The sequence below is a fragment of the Vanellus vanellus genome, assembly GCF_965231255.1.
Source record: "Vanellus vanellus genome assembly, chromosome: 11".
Classification (NCBI taxonomy): Eukaryota; Metazoa; Chordata; class Aves; order Charadriiformes; family Charadriidae; genus Vanellus; species Vanellus vanellus.
The window spans coordinates 14,434,026-14,454,806 of NC_138916.1; the positions used below are offsets into that span (position 1 = coordinate 14,434,026).

The 20,781-nt window shown below is 40.2% G+C and overlaps 1 protein-coding gene across 2 annotated transcripts in view; it reads left to right on the forward strand.

Moving 5' to 3' along the window:
- Nucleotides 1-788: 788 nt before the first annotated feature.
- The window catches only part of SH3GL3 (SH3 domain containing GRB2 like 3, endophilin A3), a gene marked incomplete at both ends in the record, with an annotated part of 60,440 nt that continues 40,447 nt past the window's right edge, over nt 789-20,781 (forward strand). For both annotated transcript variants that reach the window (XM_082488760.1, XM_082488761.1), the window contains one exon: nt 789-833. In XM_082488760.1, coding sequence (XP_082344886.1) covers nt 789-833 — 45 coding nt within the window. The remainder of the gene's footprint in view (nt 834-20,781) is intronic.

Here is a 20,781-nt window from a genome sequence, read left to right on the forward strand (position 1 = left end):
GTGCTTGTGGTGACACTGGTTTGGGGGCACAAACCATTTCCATATATTTCATGTATGGCTCTAAGGGTCTGCTTTGGTCATTTTTGGTTGTCAGTGTTTGCTGGGTTGGTATCACTGGAGAGACCCAGTGGGCTTTGGTCTGATGGACAGCACCAACCAGTCATGTTCTGGACCACTGCAAGAACTTTTTCATGTGCTAAAAGCTACAATTAAGTTATGATGCATAATGGAGCTGAGGTGAATGAACTCAACTAGAGACGCTACATGGAAATATAAGAAATGAGACCTATAAAGAGAAAATTGGAGCCTTATTAGAAACGTGACTAGTTAGATGAAATCAGAGAGCTCACAGATGGGCCTTTCGGTGCTTTAGCAAGTGTTTCGTAGGGGGAAGGATGCCCTTTGCTGTAGCGGCGGCGGTACCTCTGCCCGCAGGCACCCTCCTCCCTCCCGCCGGCCGCGACGCTCCCCCGCCCCTTCGCCGCTGTCTCCATGCGACACCGCAGCCTGGGCGTCTTTTACGCTCTCATTTGCATAGCCCCCGCAAGTGGCCAATGGGCAGGCGGCGCCGGCTCTGTCATTTGCATGGGCCCCGGCGGCGGCCAATTGGGTGGCGTCCGCCGGGCCCGCTGGGGAGGCGATGTTTGCCTGCGCGCGGGGCGGCGGGGCCGTCGGCGCGGGTGACACAGCGAGAGGCCGGGGCGGCCGCGGGGACCTGCCGGGACCCCCCGCGACCCGCCGGGACCCGCCGGCCGCTGGGCCTGGGCAGCGCCGCTGCGGGGGGGAAGATGTCGGTGGCGGGGCTGAAGAAGCAGTTTCACAAAGCCAGCCAGGTAAGGGGAGCAGCTCCCGCGGCCGCGGCGGTGGCACAGACCCAGAGGGGGCTTTGCTGTTGATGGGTGGTTCGCCCTGCGCCCGCTCACGGCCGCCCGCCGCAGCGGATTCCTCGACCTTCTCCTTCTAGGTGGCAGCATCACTCTCTGGCACCTCTGGAGTGTTTTCCTTCAGCTTTACCTCTGGGTCCTCCCCTTTATTATTGCCTCCTAGCCTCCCGTGTTGGTCCTAGGGCTCCCCGTTTCCTTCTTTTGCTTGGGGCTTCGGGTCTTTCGTTTAGTCATTAAGATTTGTTATTTAATGCTGGGTTCGTGTTGGTACTTGGAGGCCTCTGTTAAAGATGTAGGCTGTAGGGTACCAGTTTTTTCCTGAAGAGTTCATTGTGGTGTTCTTCCACAAACTAGCGATTTATTATCCAACTTGGCATGACATGTATTTGTCCTATAGAGGGTATCATATGTTTCTAGAGTTTTCCCTCCTTTTCTAGATGCTGTATTTTCATCTTTTCCTGGGTGAACCTTCATCTTTTCCTGAGCCCTTCTTCTCTGGTTTTCTTTTCTGTTTTATAGTGTGTTTCTCTTTAATACTTTTGCTTATCTCTGTTGAGAGAAACCCCTTTCTGTCAGGCAGGTGAATGGGTTGCACTACATCGCATGACAGTGCCAACTCAAAGCCCCACATTGGCACGGTAGCTTCAGGAAGTGGCAGCAGTGGGTTTCTTCTCACGGAAGGTGTTTGGGAGCCTCAGCTACTTTGCTTGTTTGTTCCAAGCCTGAGAGATCTGTATTTCTGTTGGCTGTCGATGATTATACTGGTAATACTGAAATTAATGTCTGTAACCTATTCAGTCAGATTGGACAACTGTTTTTGTGACAAGGTTTGTTGAGTGCTAAGCTGTCATCTTTCTAGGTCTTCCTTCGTATTTGGCTCAACAGCAGCCTGAAGGCAGAATGTGCGCTTTATTTGGATATAGAGATGCTAAATATTTGTATCTAATGTTTATTTCAGTAGTGTTCTTTCTTTCATGTTATGTACTGATATGGAAAAATCTCATGAATCCATATCTTTTCGTTAACTTTAACTGTTTCTTTGAGAAAATGTTGATCTTCCAGGGTAAACAAATCCAAGGACAATTTATAAAAGGCTTTGGCTTGTTTTGCACCTAACTTATGCTGGTAAGTGATGCAGCCTTTGCTTTGGTGAGTTTGTAACTCAAGTAGCAGAAGGTATTTAACTGAGGAAGTTAAAGAGGTAACCACAACAAGCGCTGTCTTGTCTAGCAACTGGTAACAGTGCAAGTTGCTTAATCCTGCCCAGATGTCAAGTAAACATAAAATAAAAAAAAAGGAGGGACGGGATCTGATAAAGGTAGTAGCAAAAAGGAACGATAGAATATATTGAAGTTGATTGTACATTTATTGAAAAGTTGTGGTATGACTTCCAGTATTCATTACAGTAAGAAGCTGCAATGCATAACTCAGATAATATTCTTCTTCTCAGGGTGGGTCAAAGGTAAAGTTTCCACTTATTTTCAAATGTAGGATTGAGCAAGGAATTTAAAGTAAGTTGATGGAAAAGGCTCTGTTCAGGGAAAGAAATACTGTTTAATAGGAAATTAATGTGCAGGAAAAGGTACTAGAATTGGATATATTTTTTTTGGTGCTTGAGGAAACACAAGACACTTCTTAGACCTCATTCTGGAAGGGTTCAGATAAGACGTTGGGCAAAGTAGTAGTGGAAAAATAACAGAAGAAATGGTATATATAGTTGATCAAAACATCCAGGTCGAAACAACAGATCTGTCTATCTGACACACAGAGGTGCAGTCGTGCCCATTGGTATAAAGGTACAAACTAAACAGTTGTTGAAACTGACAAAACCAAAGGGGAACATGCAAAATGGAAATATTAGCACTCCATCTTTTAGTTAAATTATTTTAGAAAATGTTAAAACGAGCAAATGGAGACCATGAAAGAGGTATTTCTCAAAAGACCATTTGATAAATCTCTAAGTACTGTAGGATCACTTAAGGAGACATATACCTTTGTGTATTGGTTGGATGAGAGATGCCAAGGGTATCTGTTAACAGCAGAGACAGCCATTGCTTGGGGAAAGAATGAAATTAATTCCTTTAGTGTTCCCAAAGGAGAATGGGGGCAGATGACAAAAACTGGCAAATTTCCCAGAGGACATTGAGGACTACTGAAGGGAATGAGGCTTGTGCCAGGGCATGTGATTAAGGAATAAGAATAATATTTGAAGGCTGACGGAACTTAAAGACAAAAAATCTGAAGGGTGAAGCAAGTGGGTTAAGACAGTCTGTACTTAACAATTAATTCAGAAATGTGAATAAATATCAAAGAAGTAACAAGATCCGTGTATTTTCGAAAGATACTATTTCCATGCTAAAATAGACTTCTATTCAACAGAAACAAACCACAGGTCTAACTGAAATGTAGAGTAATATAGATATATAGTTATAGAAAGATTAAGTAAAGTAAAATACATGGAGTATTTTATAACTCTGTATACACTAGCTGAACCACTTAACTGTTGCAGAACTGTTTTTTTTTTTTTTGAAGTAGTGCATTTCAGTTTTGATTTTGCAAAAAGCCTGCCTCTTCTGTGTGTCTTTACAGCTTTTGTGTTAACTAGCAGTGATCACCTTTGTGTGAAGGCTTAAATTCTAACTTTAGAGAGTCCAGGAAAAAAACAAGCAATACTTACACTTTTATACATGCAGTTGAAGATTCTGGGATGTTTGTCTGGTGCACATCAGCTTGGTTTATCTAAAGTTACAATTAAGTAAATAAGTGTTTGCTTTATAAAAGGTCAGCAGCTAACTTTTTATGGTTACCAAAGCCCTTGCCAAAATTGGGCATGAAACGCTATTGCAGACTTGGTCTGTGTAGTGAAAAGTCACTACGTCTCTGTTTGTAATCCATTAATTCACAATAAGTGTTCTTGATGTCTTTTTCCTAGATTTTTTTTTACCCAATTGTATTTTTTTCCCCGACTGAAAATAGCATGTCTGTGTAGGTTTTCACCTTAGTATCTGGTAGTGAGATTGAGAAGACAACTCTTGAGTTGTGAGCAGCTGTTGGAATTACTGCAGTAAATTCTGCACCCCAGAATAAGTGGCATTTTAACTATTTTTATATATATTCCAATATAGAAAGCTGCAATTCTACTCCATTATCTGTACCCTAATTCCTCTGATATCACAGAACTGATAGACCCAAAGCTTATACGTAACCCAAAGGTTATATATCTGTTATGTAACAGATAATAGTTTTCAGGTACACTAGAATTTTCTTTACTATGCTTCTTATAAATAAGTTTAGATTGAAAGACTCAAGTGGACTGGAATGAGTGTCACTTCCATTCTGCTTATTAAATATCAGTGATGATCCCTTGAGTATAACTCATTTGACTAATGAAATACTAAGTAGAACCTGTATGGCTTCTTACCACCTCTCTCTGGCTGGTAAGTGTGGGCAGGCTGTTTCTCAGAGCTGATTAACTCATGCACAAGTCTCATGGAATTCAGCTTTTTTTCCTGTGTTTTAATGTATTTTCAAATAGAATTTTGGAAATTAACCTTTAGGGAGTTCTGTTCGTGATGAAAATTTGTCTCCTGTCACTTTCAGCCTCTGACATATTTTATCTGTTTTCCTGTTTTCAGGTTGAAACCTTTTGATGTAGGTGGGTGTATCTCTGCCTTCTGTTTCTGTAGGCCTTGTTCTCATGGTGGTTGTGCATGTGGGATAACCCAGATGGTGGGAGGACTGCATCTTCTGATGCATACTGGGAGTATTTTTAGAGTGGTGTTTCTGTTTAGAAAAGCAGTAAGCATAGAGAGTGAATAAGAAAGCCTTAATAGGCAGCAGATGCTATTATAATTTCTGCTGTGCTCTGAGACGGCAGCCAGCCTAGTATCTTGGTGTAAAGATATGTGATTTTTCAAAGTGGTTGGAGGCTAGTGAGCTGAGAACCTCCCTCCCTTAGGGTGTTTTGAAAGCTCAGCCACGATGCTGGTATAGGAAATCTGCTGTTGACCTTGAATTCACATGTTTTGTATCTCTCCCGTGCTTGTGCTCTCTCTTTTTTTTTTTTTTTTTTCTTTTTTTTTTTTTTTTTTTTACTTGTAGCTAAAGTCTGTGTATAGCAGCAATCTCATTATCAACAGCTTATTCATAGTGTATTTCTTAGGCTTAGCTTCTCAGCAATAGTAGAAATCAATACTTTTTTGAGGAAATACATAACTGGCAATTATTGTGAATATCTTATTTGTAATGTAAGCATCAACAGTTATTGTTAGCCTATGCAGACTGGTTTCTTGAACCTTCTCCTATTGTCTGTGAAGAAAGAAAGGCTCCAAGAGAGTGTGAATGAGGAGCTGTCTCTATTGTCTATAGATAGAGTCTGAGGACGAGCAGATTTTCTAACCGAAGCAACCAAAATCTGTTACGACTTTTTTGCCTTCTGAAAATAATTTAACCTAGTGTAATAAAGTATATGCTGTGTGCTTTTGTCTCTTACATACCCCAAATGGCATTTGTCTTTTGAAGTATTGCATCTTTTTTTAGCGATGTTTTTAAAGGCCTTTTTCTATTTTTTATTGTTTTTTAAACTTAAGGCTATCACCAGCATCTGTAGGGATGCTGCTGCTTCTCTCCTGCATTTTTGCTTTTTGTCCATTGATTTATATGGCATTTTGATCCATTCTGTTAGAATAAAGACCAAATCAGAATCAAGACCTTCTTGTTACCCAGACAGAATAAGTCTTGTAGTTGGTTTTTGTTGTGGGGTTGTTTTGGGTTTTTTTGTTGTTCTCCTGACTATTTTTCTTTTCTGTTATTTTGTAGATGAATGATACTAGCCTAGACATAATATTTAAGCCTTTTTTAAAGTCTGCGTTGATATTGAGTTAGTATACAAAAACTTTATTTACACAAGCACTTGCTAGCAAAGGAAATACTTTGGTAAACTGAGGAAGAGACACACTTTATACAAAGAGAACCTGAACTTGTCAGTGAGACAGGAAAAGAAACTCTTTATTGACTATGTGCAGATATATTTCTTTCCTAAGACTATAAGCTGTTAATCTGTTAGAAATACTGTGCTTTCACATCCAACCTGAATTGGGAATGATGAATCCAAGACCTCAGTAGGGAGAGAGCTTCTACCCTGTTTCTAGTTTTTATTAGATAATTGGATGTGCTCTTTTGCAAATCTTACAGAATTGTGGGGGTAGGACAGAAGTGAAAAGGATATTAGAATTTAGTTTATTGTCTGATTTGTTTTGAAATGGATAGTTCTACTTCTTATACATGTTTCAGAAAGGAGACTAAACCCTCAGCCGCTGGCAAGGACAAAAAAATAACATACTGCTATCCTCTGTGTATATGTAGATACCTAATTAGACAGTATCATTTATCTTTACCTGTGTCATGACTGGAGACTGTTGTTATGCAATCCAGTAATTATAAAACTATAATGTAGATTTTACACTGTTCATCTTAAATTCCTAAGATGATATGAGGAGAGGCTGAGGGTTTGTATAAATCTTTGAAGACTTGTTAGTTCATGGAGTATTTGTTGGTTTGGGATTTTTTTCTTTTTTGAAGGAAAACAATGCTTGCAAAAGGAGAAGTCCTCGTATTGCACTTTCTTTCAAAGCAAAGTTATTAATAAAAGGGAGGAAAAAGTAGTCCTGTGGCAATATCGGCAGTAAGGGACAGTGATCTGCACTTCACCCCACTTCCTTTGGCATTAGTGAGGCTAACACTCACTTTTGAGTTATGTTGCTGACTTTTGGTCATGCAGCCCACTGTGCTTACACTGAAGCTTGCTTCCTGGGACCAAAGTACTGGGCTAATAGGTAGGAAATAGGAAGACAGTTCCTTGTGGCATGAAGGTGATTTTCAATATTAAAAAATATATATCTGACGGTGTTGGGAGGAGGGGGAAACTAGCTCTCAAGATTTAGGTTTACAGTTCTATTTACAATTGTATTTATCACCTGCTAAGTAGCCTGCCACTATGGCATAGCTGTAGGAAAAATAAACTTTGAATGATTCAGTCAGCATGCAGATTAGAAGATAGCAATCATATGCCTCTGCAACCTTTAGCAATGCAGCTCTCAAAGCTTGCAATAGATGCATCATAATGCTGTAAATTGGGAATCTAGTGGAGGTGCAGCTACAGTTTGGAAGGAGGTTAGTTTACACATAAAATATTTGTATATAAAAGTCTCGAATGGCATAATGGAAGCTGAACTTTCTCCTTGAATGCATGTCCTTTTATAGATTCTTGGCTTTGCTGGAGAGTTTTGCACAGGCATCCTGAAAGTTCAAGCGAGAGCTGGCGCTCCATCCTTAACTCATGCTGTTGCCTGAGTCATTGCGGCACATGCTGGGTAGTATATTGCAGTGCAGTCTCTTGAGAATCCTGCAGTGCCGAAAAACAAACAGACAAGTGTAGCTGAGCAGCAGCATTGCATTAAGATTTTCTTTAGCATCATTTCCTAAGTGTTACTTGAAGTTGCTTAAATATCTTGAAAAGATACATTTCTACCAAGAAGTTGCATTTCTATACAGAATTTGGGACAGACTTCTGCTTATTTATGCTAATAGGAATCTGGGATGACTCAGTGAAGGGTCTCTTAACAGGAATGTGCAGTATAACTGAGGGCAGAATCTGGCCCATAAAACCTCAGTTCAGGTGCTTGCTTCCTATTAAGAAAGTGGCACAAGTATACAAGAAAGTATATATTCAGTGGCACAATATAGCTGCAGTTCCAGAAAAAAACTATTGCTGAAGAATAGTAGTGTTTTTAATACAGTTTTGTCTGTTGTGCCATCCAAACACCAACGCTTTCTGTAGGCACACATGTAATTCAAGTTACAAAACAGGTCCCATTCTTCATATAATCTGTAAGAATCCTATAAACCCTGAACTTTGTCTTATAATGATATTGTTAAGAACAAACTGCTTCTATTTATGTTAATGCCACTTTCACTCCAGTATATTGCAGTAATCTAATTCTATGCTATGCTCTCATTGTCAGTCTCTTTCCCGTTCATGGAAAGGAAGTCACTGCTGGAGTTTTATGATTAGTTGAGAGTTGAAGATGCAGGTTTTAACAATGCTTTTAACAAGTCCAGTTAGAAAAGGGCTAGCCAAATGTTAGATTATGCCTTGAATTATATTTCCTAGAACCCTAGTGCCCTATCACAGTGTATATTTTTCTATTACTAAAGTTATTAAGTTATATGCATTGATGGGAGAATATACCAGTTAATGTCATGCATCATCTCAAATAGCAGCAGCTGTGTATGTGAAACACAAAAATAACTTGGCCTTACATGCATTCTACTCAAAGGACAATGCCAAGCCTCGGATGAGAACTAATTCTGTTTCTGTACTACCCTAATTAAATTACATTTTTGATATTGTACCTGTGTTTAATGAACTGCAATGACTGCAGTGAAATTAGCCTTGTTAGTAACTGAACATGATTGTAAGAATCCAGGACTCAAAGGAAATCAAGGGGTTCTAAAATTCCATTTTCTGTGATTGGCAGTGTTTCTGTTCTTGTGTAGTCAGGTTACAGATCTACGGTGAAAAAGTGGAGATTTTTTTTTTTTTTACCAAGCAAAAAAAGGCATAAAATATTAAAAACAAGTATAAATGGTCCTAGGTAGTAACAGCTCCTTTATTCCCTTGTGAGTGCTTTGCAAATGCAGGTAGGTCTCACTGTTTCCATTCGTTTTTTTACAGATGCAGATAAATAAGGTACTTGAAGGTGATGTGACTTCAAGGCTAAGGAGCTGGTCAGTGGCAGAACCAAAAGTAGATGACGTGTTCTCAGACTATAGGTGCAATGTCCTGTCATTAGAAATTCTGCTTTCAAACTTTGTTGGGGTTTGAAAAGGTGTGTAGAAGAACCATGTCACATTCACTGTGGTTTTTTTTTTTTTTAATTCTGTTTTATTTTGCATGATGTGTGCATAAATAGGAAATGTAGATATGAGTTTGGATTAAACCTTTCATATAAACGTGGTGTAAGTCCACTGACTCATAGTTCAGCAGGGCTAAACACAGTATTTGCACTTAACTTTACTGGTTTTAATACCCCTCTGGAATGGGCAAGCAATGTTTTAAAAACTTGGCTTTTCAGATAATAATATCACCCCAGCAGAGAATAAGTGGGGGAAAAAACTTACTTAGTGCCATAAATAAGATGTGGTATTGGAGGTCAGAAAGTCATTGTTTTGATTCAAAATTAGGAATTTCTCTCCTGCAGTCCTGCACTCCTGAGAGAGCTAGAAAGTGAAATTTGGTGCCTGTGCTGTCTGCACAGTCAGAGTGTGCCACAAACACGGGAACGCTTTCTCTTTCCCGCAGAGAATGTAGCACCTGTCAGCTTGGCATCTGGGTCACAGTAGATGTGTGCATGGCGGGAGGGGAAGAAACCCCATTAAAGTAAATTATTAATCAAAGGCTATACCTTTTCATCAATTCAGAACCAGCAGTTCCAGTCTGCTGTCTAGAAATTCCTTCCAAAGAAAATAAAAAGGTTCTTAAAGATGTCAGGACGAATTCTGCTTTTGGTGTAAGCTGCTTGGATGTCTGCCTGGAGGCACTAGAACATACCAACTGTTACTTACCTTTAAGATTAACTGTTTATAATTTTACAGCTTTAGGATCTGAATATGCCCGAGCTGTTTTTTTTCCCCTGTAAGTTGTAGGACCACCTAACATGACTTTGTTGGTGTTGGAGGTGGGGCTTTCTTGTTTGGTTTGTTTGCTTTTGCTGGGGGGTGTGGAGAGCAAGCAAAACTTCTTCACTTCCCAGGTCTGTCCTACAGCTCTCCACCTGCTGAAAGACCACTGTTTCTCAGTGGAACTTTTCCTTTCCTGTACTGTTTAACTTAAGTTTATGCTGGTGTCTGTCACAGCATTTTAATTTATTGGGAAGGATAACCTGTGTGGTGAACAGTAAGAAAGAGATGCACACAAAGACAGGTGAATGGAAAACTGAGTCAGGGGGGGAGTTATTTGCAGAAATACCTTCATATTTAAGGAAATGTGTTGCCAAAGAGAGATACGCCTTCAGCGGATACTTTCTCACATCAGTAGTTACACTGTAGAGGTTTTTCTCAAGCTGTAGGCTTGGTTACTGCTTTCCCTTGTTCCGGGTGGGCCAGGTACAGGAGCTGGACTTGTAAAGGGGCTGAAGGCACTGATAAACCCAAAGCTGCTCGACTGCCAGACTTATAAATGGTTGATGCCAGAGCCTGGTGGACGGTTGCCCCTGTGGGTATGTGTAGTACTGACAGATAAGATGGAGGAGGTACTCATCCTTCATACGCCTATAAGAAGCAAGAGGAAACTCTGTTTGGTGCTGGTGTTTGTGTCAGGAGCTTCTGTGCCTGATTCTTCAAGAAATTAGGTATTTGCAAACCTGTTCTGTGACACAGATCGGGGAGAATATTTAATTGTGTGGGGAAGGCTATCAGAAAATGGTGATAAATTGGCTTTGGCTACCTGTATGAAAGTACTGTGAAGAAAGTTGGCTCTTACTTTCCACTGATTTGTGTGAGCTTTTGTTTGTTTTATTTTGCTCCAGTCTCTGACCCTTTGTTTTCTCTGTTGCATTTGCCATTAGACACATAATTTCTTTTTAGAAGTTAGTTGTCCCAACTTCATGCTGTTGTTTAATCTCTTGGAGAGATTCCTTTGTTTTCCCTTCCATTATGTAAAACTATTTTAATTGCAGAAGAACTCAGACTATATTTTCAACTGAGTGTATTTTTCTGTGGTTCTGTCATAGGCTTAGAAGGAGTGTAGCCTTTTATATCAGCAAACATATCTTGGATGATTTCTACATTATTTTATTTTTTATTTTACATATTAGTAAATCGTCTTGGGTGTTTAGTCATCGTGATATTTTATATGGTCATAAGGTATTAAGATTTTCTCCATTTAGATATTCTTGATTTATAATGATGCACTTCATTAAGATAAACAATAAAGAAAATTATATTCTGAATCTGTTTAGGTGGTGGTGGTGGGGGGAAGCAGTTTTCATTTGAGGTCTTATGATTCATGTGATTCACCAAAAATACATTTGGGACATGAGAAAGCTTTTGACTAAAGGCTTAGTTCAGTCCTCCCACTGAAATACTTTGAAGGAGACAGTGAACACTAGAATTTTGGATGAGCAGACTATCATACCCTAGAAATACTTTCTGCTTTTTACTTTATCAACTCTTATCAGGTTGCTTTGCTGGAATCGCTGAGCTCCCCAAATAATCTGTAAAACAAGGATATAAATAAGGTAACACAAATAGAAAAGAAAACAGAAGCATCTACAATCAGAGTTTTGGCCCAACCTAAATGTCTATGTTGGTGTAAGGTGATCTAATTTCCCAAAGACAATGTGTTATGTTTATTAGTGTGGTGAAATCTATGAACTACGTTCCAAAGTCGGATCCTATGGATTTATCTACTATATGCTCATAAAATTACAGCTGTGTCCATCTGGCCTAAGAGCTGTGGTTGGTGCAGGTCAAATGAAGCAGGTGTTGGCAATGTTCTGGTGCCATTTGTCGTTAAATGCAAAGTCATTAGGCTTCAGCAGGTTTTTTGGATGTGGTAGAGAATATTTTTCTTGTTTCCAGCTTCTTTCTAGAGGTGGAACAAAGGACTTTTTTCAAGGTGGTTTTAGTTTTACACAAAATCTGTTCAATAGTTTGAAGTATATATGTATAATTTTTACAGTTAATGTAATATCAGTAAAATCTCTAAATGCATTGAAATTTAAAAATCCCTAAAGCTCATAGGTGTGAACTGTCTTACCTCTCTCTGCCTCTGAAAGTCCTGGGCCCCAATTTTTCTGTGGGTAAATGGAAACTGATGATAGAACTTCCATTATTATATATAAATACAGTGTATATATAACACCTGTATTTCCTCCCCCACCATCTTTAATCCTTTGGACAGAAAAACTCCTCACAGATGGCCTCTGCCCAAAATATATTTGCAAGGCATTCTTAGAAGGCAAAAAAGAAATCTGCTTTTCAGTTTACAGAGTTATATGTCGGAGCAAACATTGCTTATAGAAGAACTGAGAGTTCACTGTGTGGAATGATGCTTGCCCTGAGCATTGCTGCTCTGGGTCCCTGACTCGGTCAGAGGTTAGGCTGAATTACATGGTTTCTTTATCAGAGGGATTTGTTGCTTCTTATACTGCTTTTTTTGACATTACTTTTGTGGAAACACTCTTTTAGAGCTTCTTCACTAGTTACTGTTGTACATTTGAATTCTAGTCTTAGCGTGGGATTGCAGAAGTTAAGCCTTTCTGTGTGGGATTGCACCCTGCTGCAGAGAAGAGAGAGCAAGTTCAGACGGAGAAGTCTTGTGCTATTGATAGCTTGCATAACAGATTTGTAACGTTGCACTTAGCACCTCTTTGTCTATCAGCACACTTGGGAAGCAGCCAGAAGACTAGTACAGCTCACTCTATCCGATTAACAAAAAGTTTGTTTATACAAGGGGAAAAGATGCACGTAAAATATAGCTACTCTTGCACAAATGTAGTAATACTTCTGGGATTTTTTCTTTTTTATTATATCAAAATTACATTTGTTAAAAAATAAGTAAACTATTTTGTAAAAAAAAAAAAAAAAAAAAAAAAAAAGAAAAAACCAAAACAACAACAACAAAAAAAACCCAAAACCACAAAAAAACCCCAACCCCCCCAAAAACCAAACAAACAGGTGAAACAAAGTCATCTTGTCAAGTGTTGTCAATTTCTGTAATACTTTATTCAAAATTATACAAAATTGGAAAAATGATAGGTTTTGAAAAGCCTGGTTTCAGGTGGAAGAAGTTTGTGAAGATTGTATGTATTCTTTTGGAACATTACTTATTTTATGATCAAAAATAGCAACCGCTTGCCTTATTAATTTCTTTTCATAGTTATTTCTTCAGCAGATGTTCAGTTGTTGCCAGTGTATGTGAGAATGAGTAAATTTTATGTTTTGTTCATCACTTGGAACATGTAAAATACACCAAATGGACTGTCATTGCATCAGCACTTTGGCATATATGAAGCCTTGACCCTAATTCTAGTAATGCATATTATTATTCTAGCAGGGGACTGAAATAAATACTTGGTCTGGCCAAAATTACTGTTCTAGATTGGTGCAAAAGAAAACTCAGTTTCTGTTGACTCACCAGTTATTCTCTAAATTCAAGCGACTTACCAACGCTTGCAATTTTTGTATATGTATGCCAGTCGTAATTGCTACTCAGAAGATACTGCTGTGCTAAAGCCGGTCTGTAACTCTTTTCATCTTCTGGTATTCCTGGAAACTTACATCTTTCTGTGTGTTTAATGCACTTATAAAGGTGCAGTCAGTCAGTGCATTCACAAGGCTTGCTCAAAATAGTGGTCAAATATTATAAAAAATTATTCAATTCCTTTATTTCCATAATCCAAAAAGTACCTAAAATTAATTAGGTACTGCAGACATTGTTGGAACTCTTGTCAGATAGGGCTTTAATCTATGCACATCATTCTATGTGGCACATCTTAAAGGGGTTGAAAAATAGCAAATCTTGCACTTTTTTGTACTTAATTTTTCAAGCAGCGATTTCAAATTTTGGAAAACTCTGTGATTCTGTATACTGTACAATTTAGAGTTGTATTATTAATAATGAAGAACACCTTTCTATATGTATATTCTTAATTATCATGTATGTTTGATCAAGATTTAAAGGGCCATATCTACTGCTTTGTTTTGCACGATGAATGCAAAAATCGTGACATTTTCATTGCAAGTGAGTTTGTTGCTGACTGAGATTTGCCCTTTAGTGATGTCTTTAGCTGTGGTTAAAGGTTCCTGTTTCATGGGATTTGGCTTGTTTTACTACTGATGAATGTACTGCCTTTTTTTTGTAGGCATTTCTTGCTACAAAGCCACGTGCCAGTGCAGAGGAGGACAGTGCCTTTTGACCTTGTTTGCACTAGTGCTTCAGGGCTCATTGGGGACTTCTGCAGAGGTCTGTGTGTAAATTATGCCTGGGAAATTTTTCCAGTTTTCTCTCCCATTTGTTTAAAGATGGAATTGGATAAAGTTTGATAACAATGAAATACAGACAATTCTGTGTGCTTGCTGAGGGAAGTTCTTTTCTGTCCCCATGGATGAAGTCAGCAGTGCCTTTCTGCATTGCTGCTGTTACCACTAGGAAGAGTTGTGCCTCATGGAGGTGCAGGACAGTGCATGTCATAGAAGCAGGGCTAGGAAGCTCTGTTAGCCCAACTGCATTTTAGTTTGTGGTATTGCATGTAACAATGTGTTGCTGCCTAAAACCACTACTGTGTTTTGAAATGGAGTTACGAAAATAAGGCAAAGATGTGCAGTGACTTCCTCTCCAGACTACTCACAGGTGACACAATCCTTCCCCCTCCCCCCCTCCACTTTTTACTGTGATACTTGGAGTTTTTCATTTTCTATTAAGTGAATGAAAGGAGCATGGATTATTAAAACCTTTGAGATATGCAAGAGCGTTTTAGACTTGTTTGTTCCATTTAGGTTTTGCAACTTGTGATGAGCACAGGTTACGTTAGCAAAGAGAGTAAGATATCTTAAGTCCTGTTGTTTTTCCCATGCGTATCGTTGCTAAGGGGCTTGTGTGAATCCTAGTGGTCAGCAGTGCTGCAGAGCTGCTGGGAGCACAGTGTTGGATTTTTCAAAATATTTGAGTAATGAGACCCTAACACCATTAAAAACACAGTTGTGTTTGTTGTGGACCCGGGACCAGGAAACATGTTGCTTCACAGTGCTCTAATGCTGAAACGTGAACTTAGAGGCTTGTGAAAACTGCCAACTAAAATGGCTTAAAAAAACCCCAAACCAACCAGCCAAACAAGAAACCTCTCAAGCAGAGGTGACAAAAAAAAATCTTGGTGATTCAAAGGGAAAGTGTGCAGTCCATGTACAACAGGAGCAGGTGGGTTGCCTTGAGTAGCAAGTAATGGGGACTGACTGTGTGGCAGAAGAATGTGAGTGTTTCACAGTGTACTAAAAGCAGTGGAAACTACAGGACTGCTCAGAAAAGTAGGAATGATGCCACTTAAGTCAAAAAAACGTGCAGTAAAAAGTAAGGCGAAGAGGAGTTGTCAATCCATTTTGTAGTGACTTAATAAAATCCACAAGGCTAGTGTTAAAGTGCTAAAAAAATGTAAGCAGTAGTTTAATAACAGTGAAGGACAAATCTCTAACTTGATTATGTGGGAATGGACTTCCATAAGAATTACTGCCTGGTGGAAAGTAGTTTCTGAAAGAACAGTAGACAGAGATTATTTGTCACTTTTCATGCATACAAGGTAGACTTGCTGATAAACATTATGCTGAAGTGGTGATGAGCAATAGTATGCTAATGTTCATTGTAAACCAAATCAGCCAAAAATTATACTTTTGACTGTCAGTGTATCGGGCTATATACAACTTCTGTTGACAGTCTTATTTTTCTGTTTCCTCTGTACAGCTCACTTGGGGCTCCCTAGTGGATGATTTTGACCACATTTTTTACTGATAATGGATTCTCTAAATCGGTCACTGTAAACTATGGCACTGCCAAAGAATTTTTTACTTTAGATAAATATGTAGTTCTGTAGTAACTTTTAAACTAAAAATGGTACTCCTAACTATTCACAGAATATCTTTTAGTGTTAGCAGCTCTTGAGCTTAGACAATTTTAAGAATATTTAACCCAAATACATAAGCTTTGAGCTGAAGCTGTAAATCACTATCAAAAGTGCCCATATCTTATCTACGTTATTTCTCCTGTGGTTGGTCTGTATTAGTGCTTAAAAGTATTTGCCAGGTAATTTCTAAGACTCAAATTTACTGCTTGTGGTGTTGAATGTATAATGAGATAGGTGTGACTTCAGTGAAGGTGATGCAAGTATGTTGTGACTTTATAGAAATCAGAATTAGGTAAGCCCAAAACCCAAGTAAAACCTCCTGACTTTTTCCTAGCCCTTACTTTGGCAGGGCTCTCTGACATCATTTGTGAGTAAGTGGTCTTTTTAGTCTTGCATGTGGGCATTGAGGATGTGCTTAAGGCATAAAGTCAGAAAGAAGTGATAGGTGCTTGGCGTCCCGATAAGGAGGCCCAATATACAGAGCCATTAAAAAAAAATAAAAATGGAACTACAGTTTTAGACCACAGCTGATCTTTATTTAAGTGCATTTTCAATAAAGCCATCTAATAAGCAGAAATTTCTGGTCATGGAAAATGCAGGAGGGCAACTGGATAGACATGAATTATGCAGTGCAGTTAGGTGTTTTCAAGAAGAAAAAATTATTTGAATGTTTTAAGGATTTTAATTGCACATGCAAGCTATGATTTATGTGTTGATTGATCTCTTGTTTGAAGAACTAGGATTTAATTTTTTGTTTCAAATGATGTAAAAGAAATAACACCAGCATATGTTACTTTAACACAAAAAAGTTATGATTGGCTATTCGATAACAACTCTGACCAAGTCTGACTGCATATGGGACCCAACTACAGATTAATATGCTTGAAACCTTGAAGTATTTGCACAGCTTTACGTCCATGGATAGCTCTGGGATGGTTCATGTGCTGAAAGCTGGCTAGACCCTCCTGAGTTCAGGCCTGTGCTACAATTAGTGATGTATTTAATGTTAGCTTTAGTGAGAGCCATCTTTCCTGAATAAGCTAGGGTAGTTTAACCTGAGAAAAGAGTGAAGGATCCATTTTTTGGGTTAATTCCACGTCATTGTGCTGGAACTGGTCAGATAATATTCTGGGAATGCAAAGTGCAATAGATTACTCTTAGAAGCTATGAATCAGAGTAGTGCACTCTTCCAGAACCGTGACTGGCAATATGGCAACATTTTCTAGAATAAGACAAAACATAGATTTTCACTAGACTGAGTGACAATTGCTAGATCTCATGTGAAGAGGACAGAAGTGAAGAGGTATTGATGGAGACAAGGTAATGTAAAGCTTGCTTAGTTTAGGACAGAAAGCTCATTAAAGAAGTCAAACTACCTCAGTGGGTGGTTAGATTAGGTTTTGTGCACATGCCTTTCCCCTGCATATGCGAGTACCATGCTTATGGAATTGGCTTTAACAGCTGGATGCCATCAGACTGAGGATGCAGTTGCATGGCAACTTGCACCACCCTAAATCTAAGCCATCGTGCCCTCGCTGTACCCCCAGAGTAAGATCCTGCCCACTTCCTTGAGTCAGCTCTGAGTATCATCGCAAACTAAGCTGATGGAGGCAGTTTATCCATCTGCAAATTAACCCAGCTTTAATGTTGATTAGCTTTCAGGTGGATTAACTCACTGAAGCAGCTCACAGCATAGTTGCATGACAGCTGTTACCAGTGCAAGGGAAGTGGTGGAAATGTCTTGACAGGGATGAAAAGGACTGAGAGAAGGCGAAGAAGCTGTGGAAAAATACCTTAATGAATAATGGAATGTTTTGTTCACATTCAGAGTAGAATAAACTATGTTTTGCAAGAGATTTTTTTTCAATGATGTTGTGAATGATTACCCAACAAGAGATCTCTGCTACCAGTTCCCTAGGGGTTTGGTGGTGACTATTATGATAATAATCATGTGAGCGCAAACAAGGAGACAAAAAGACTTATCCATATTCCAGAAAGCCTGTAGTCCAAACAGGGCAAGTGAGTGGTTTAAAATAAAATGGTGGTTGACCTGGATGTAGGTACAAGGTGCTGAAAACAGCACCTCAGGCCATGTAACCTACAAAGCCTTTGAGTGAAAGGGTTTCTACAATGAGATCTGAGAGTCTTCAGTCTGACTTCAGTGGAAAATTAAGAACACTGTTGAAGTGTGGGGGAGGGAACATACATTTTCAGAGTGCAGGAAAGAGTGCCCTTATTTCAACTGTAAGGAGTATCAGGGGAAGGAAGTTCTGCACAATTAGAGCAAGGACTAGTGTGACAAATGATGTAGAACAGAGATGCAAGTTAGGGTCAGTTGTAAAAGGATGTTAGAGGTAGCAAGAGGCAAGTTGAGACCTGCTGGGCAAACTGAAGGGCAAGAAGGAAATGCACAGGCAGTAGAAGCAGGGACAGGTATCCTGGGAAGAGTATAGGGACGCTGCCTATTGTGTAGTGATGGGGTCAGAAAGGCCAAGGTGCATCTGGAGCTGAACTTGGCAAGGGACACAAAGAATAATAATAAGGGCTTCTACAGGTTTGTTGGCCAGAAAGGGAAGGTCAAAGAAAGCGTATTCCCCCTGATGAGCAAGACTGGTAACAATGGGTGAGGAGAAGGCTGAGGTACTCAACTTTTTTGCCTCAGTCTTCACTGGCAAGCTCTTTTCCCACACCTCTGGAGTGGGTGGACTGTGAGACAGGGCGTCCCTCCCACTGTAAGACAAAATCAGGTTCGTGACCACCTGAGGAACCTGAACGTACAGAAGTCTGTGGGACCTCACAAGATGCATCCCAAAGTCCTGAGGGAACTGGCTGATGTAGTTGTCAAGCCACCTCTCCATGGTATTTGAAAAGTCATGGCAGTCAGGTGAAGTCCCTGGTGACTGGAAAAAGGGAAACATTGCACCTGTTTTTAAAACAGGTAGAAAGAAGGACCCTGGGAACTACTGACCTGTCAGCCTCACCTCTATGCCTGGGAAGATCATGGAACAGATCTTCCTAGCAGCTATGCTAAGGCACATGGAGGACAGGGATGTGATTCGAGACATGTCTTCACCAAGGGCAAATCCTGCCTATGATGGAGTGACTACACCAGTGGACAAGGGAAGAGCTACGGATGTCATCTATCTGTACTTTTGTAAGGTTCCCCACAACATCCTTCTCTGTGAATTGGAGACACATGGATTAGCTGGATGGGCTGTTTGGTGGGTGAGGAATTGGTTGGAGAGTAATGGTCAACAGCTCAATGTCCAGATGGAGATCGGTGACAAGTGGAGTCCCTCAGGGGTCTGTATGGGGACCAGTGCTGTTTAGTATCTTCATGAATGAAATAGTGGGATTGAGTGCACCCTCAGCAAGTTTGCCTATGACACCAAGCTGAGTGGTGTGGTTGACATGCCTGAGGGATGGGATGCCATCCAGAGGGACCTGGACAGGCTTGAGAAGTGGGCCTGTATGAACCTCATGAGGTTCAACAAGGCCAAATGCAAGGTCCTGCACATGGGTCGGGCCAATCCCCAATGTCAATACAGGCTGGGGGATGAAGGGAGTGAGAGCAGCTGCAGGGGAGGACTTGGGGGTACTGGTGGATGAAAAACTGGACGTGAGCCAGCAACGTGCACTCACAGCCCAGAAAGCCAACCATATCCTGGGTTGCATCAAAAGCAGTGTGGCCAGCAGGTCGAGGGAGGTGGTTCTGCCCCTCTACTCTCGTGAGACCCCACCTGGAGTCCTGTGTCCAGCTCTGGAACCCTCAGCACAGGAAGGATATGGACCTGTTGGAGTGGATCCAGAGGAGGGCCACAAAAATAATGAGAGCGCTGGAGGCACCGCTCCTATGAGGACAGACTGAGAGAGTTGGGGTTGTTCAGCCTGGAGAAGAGAAGGCTCTGGGGAGACTTTATAATGGCCTTTCAGTACTTAAAGGGGGCTTATAAGAAAGATGGGGCAGACTTTTTAGCAGGGCCTGCTGTGATAGGACTAAGGGGTAAAGGTTTTAAGCTAGAAGAGGGTAGATTTAGACTAGATATACAGAAGAAATTTTTTACAATGAGGGTAGTGAAACACTGGCCCAGGTTTCCCAAAGAGGTGGTAGATGCCCCATCCCTGGAAACATTCAAGGTCAGGTTGGATGGGGCTCTGAGTGACTTGATCTAGTTGAAGATGTCCCTGCTTGTTGCAGGGGGGTTGGACTAGATGACCTTTAAAGGTGCCTTCCAACCCAAACTACTCTATGATTCTACAAGCGAACCAGTGAAAAATAAATGTGATATAACTGTTCATGTTCTCCCAATAGTCTTCAGGCAAAACAGAATGTCGTAAGGGACCACTTTGACAATTACTTGTTAGCAGCTGCAAAAGCAATCTTTAAATTCGGTCATGAGAGACATTTAATGTAGAAACATCTTAAATCACACTGGAGTTGGAGTAAGTACGAAAATATGAAAGGTCCTCATATTACTTGGAAAGGAAGCGTGTAAAGAGGGTTATTTAAATCTCTAATTTTAAGGGGTTTGTTTTATAGCGAAATCACCCTTTTTCATCTTTGCAGTGGGCATATATGTGTATGTCAAAAGGAAGCCACGCCTTCCTCACAAGCACAGAGAACAATTTTAGAAAGAGGGACTGTTTTAAGGCCAAATCAGGACTGTATTGCTGCCAAGTGAATTTTTGCTCCGTGAGCTTGTGTAGGGAGGAAGAAGTGTTAATGTGATAACAGCCAGTGGAACTCACTCTACGTATAACTTGTCATTCTCAGCTCTAGTTCCTCTGCATGCAGAGGAAAGCCGATGAAGTATTGCTCAGTTGTTGTACCTGAAACAAGATGCTTAAAGAGCGGCAGGAAATGCTGCTGGCGGGGTACGTACCCAGCACGGAGTCTTGCTGCTCGTCCTTTGTCACCCTGCGGAAGGACTGCCTCTGTGTGGAGCACCCGATACCCCCACTTGTCTGCAGTGCTCATGCATATGCTGTCTCAGTGTATTCTGGCTGGATAAGCCAGTGCCAAATAGATCACAGGTTAGAATAAAAATCCCCAAATATTACTTTTCAAAGAAATTCAGAATTTTTTCTTTAACAGAAGTTTGGAACTGAGCAAGGAGTTGGTGAAATTGCAAAAGTGAGGAAGGATATTAATCAAAGATTATTTTTTTTTTTTAATGGCCCTTTGATGGCTTTATACTTCTGTTTTTAGGATATGTTCACTT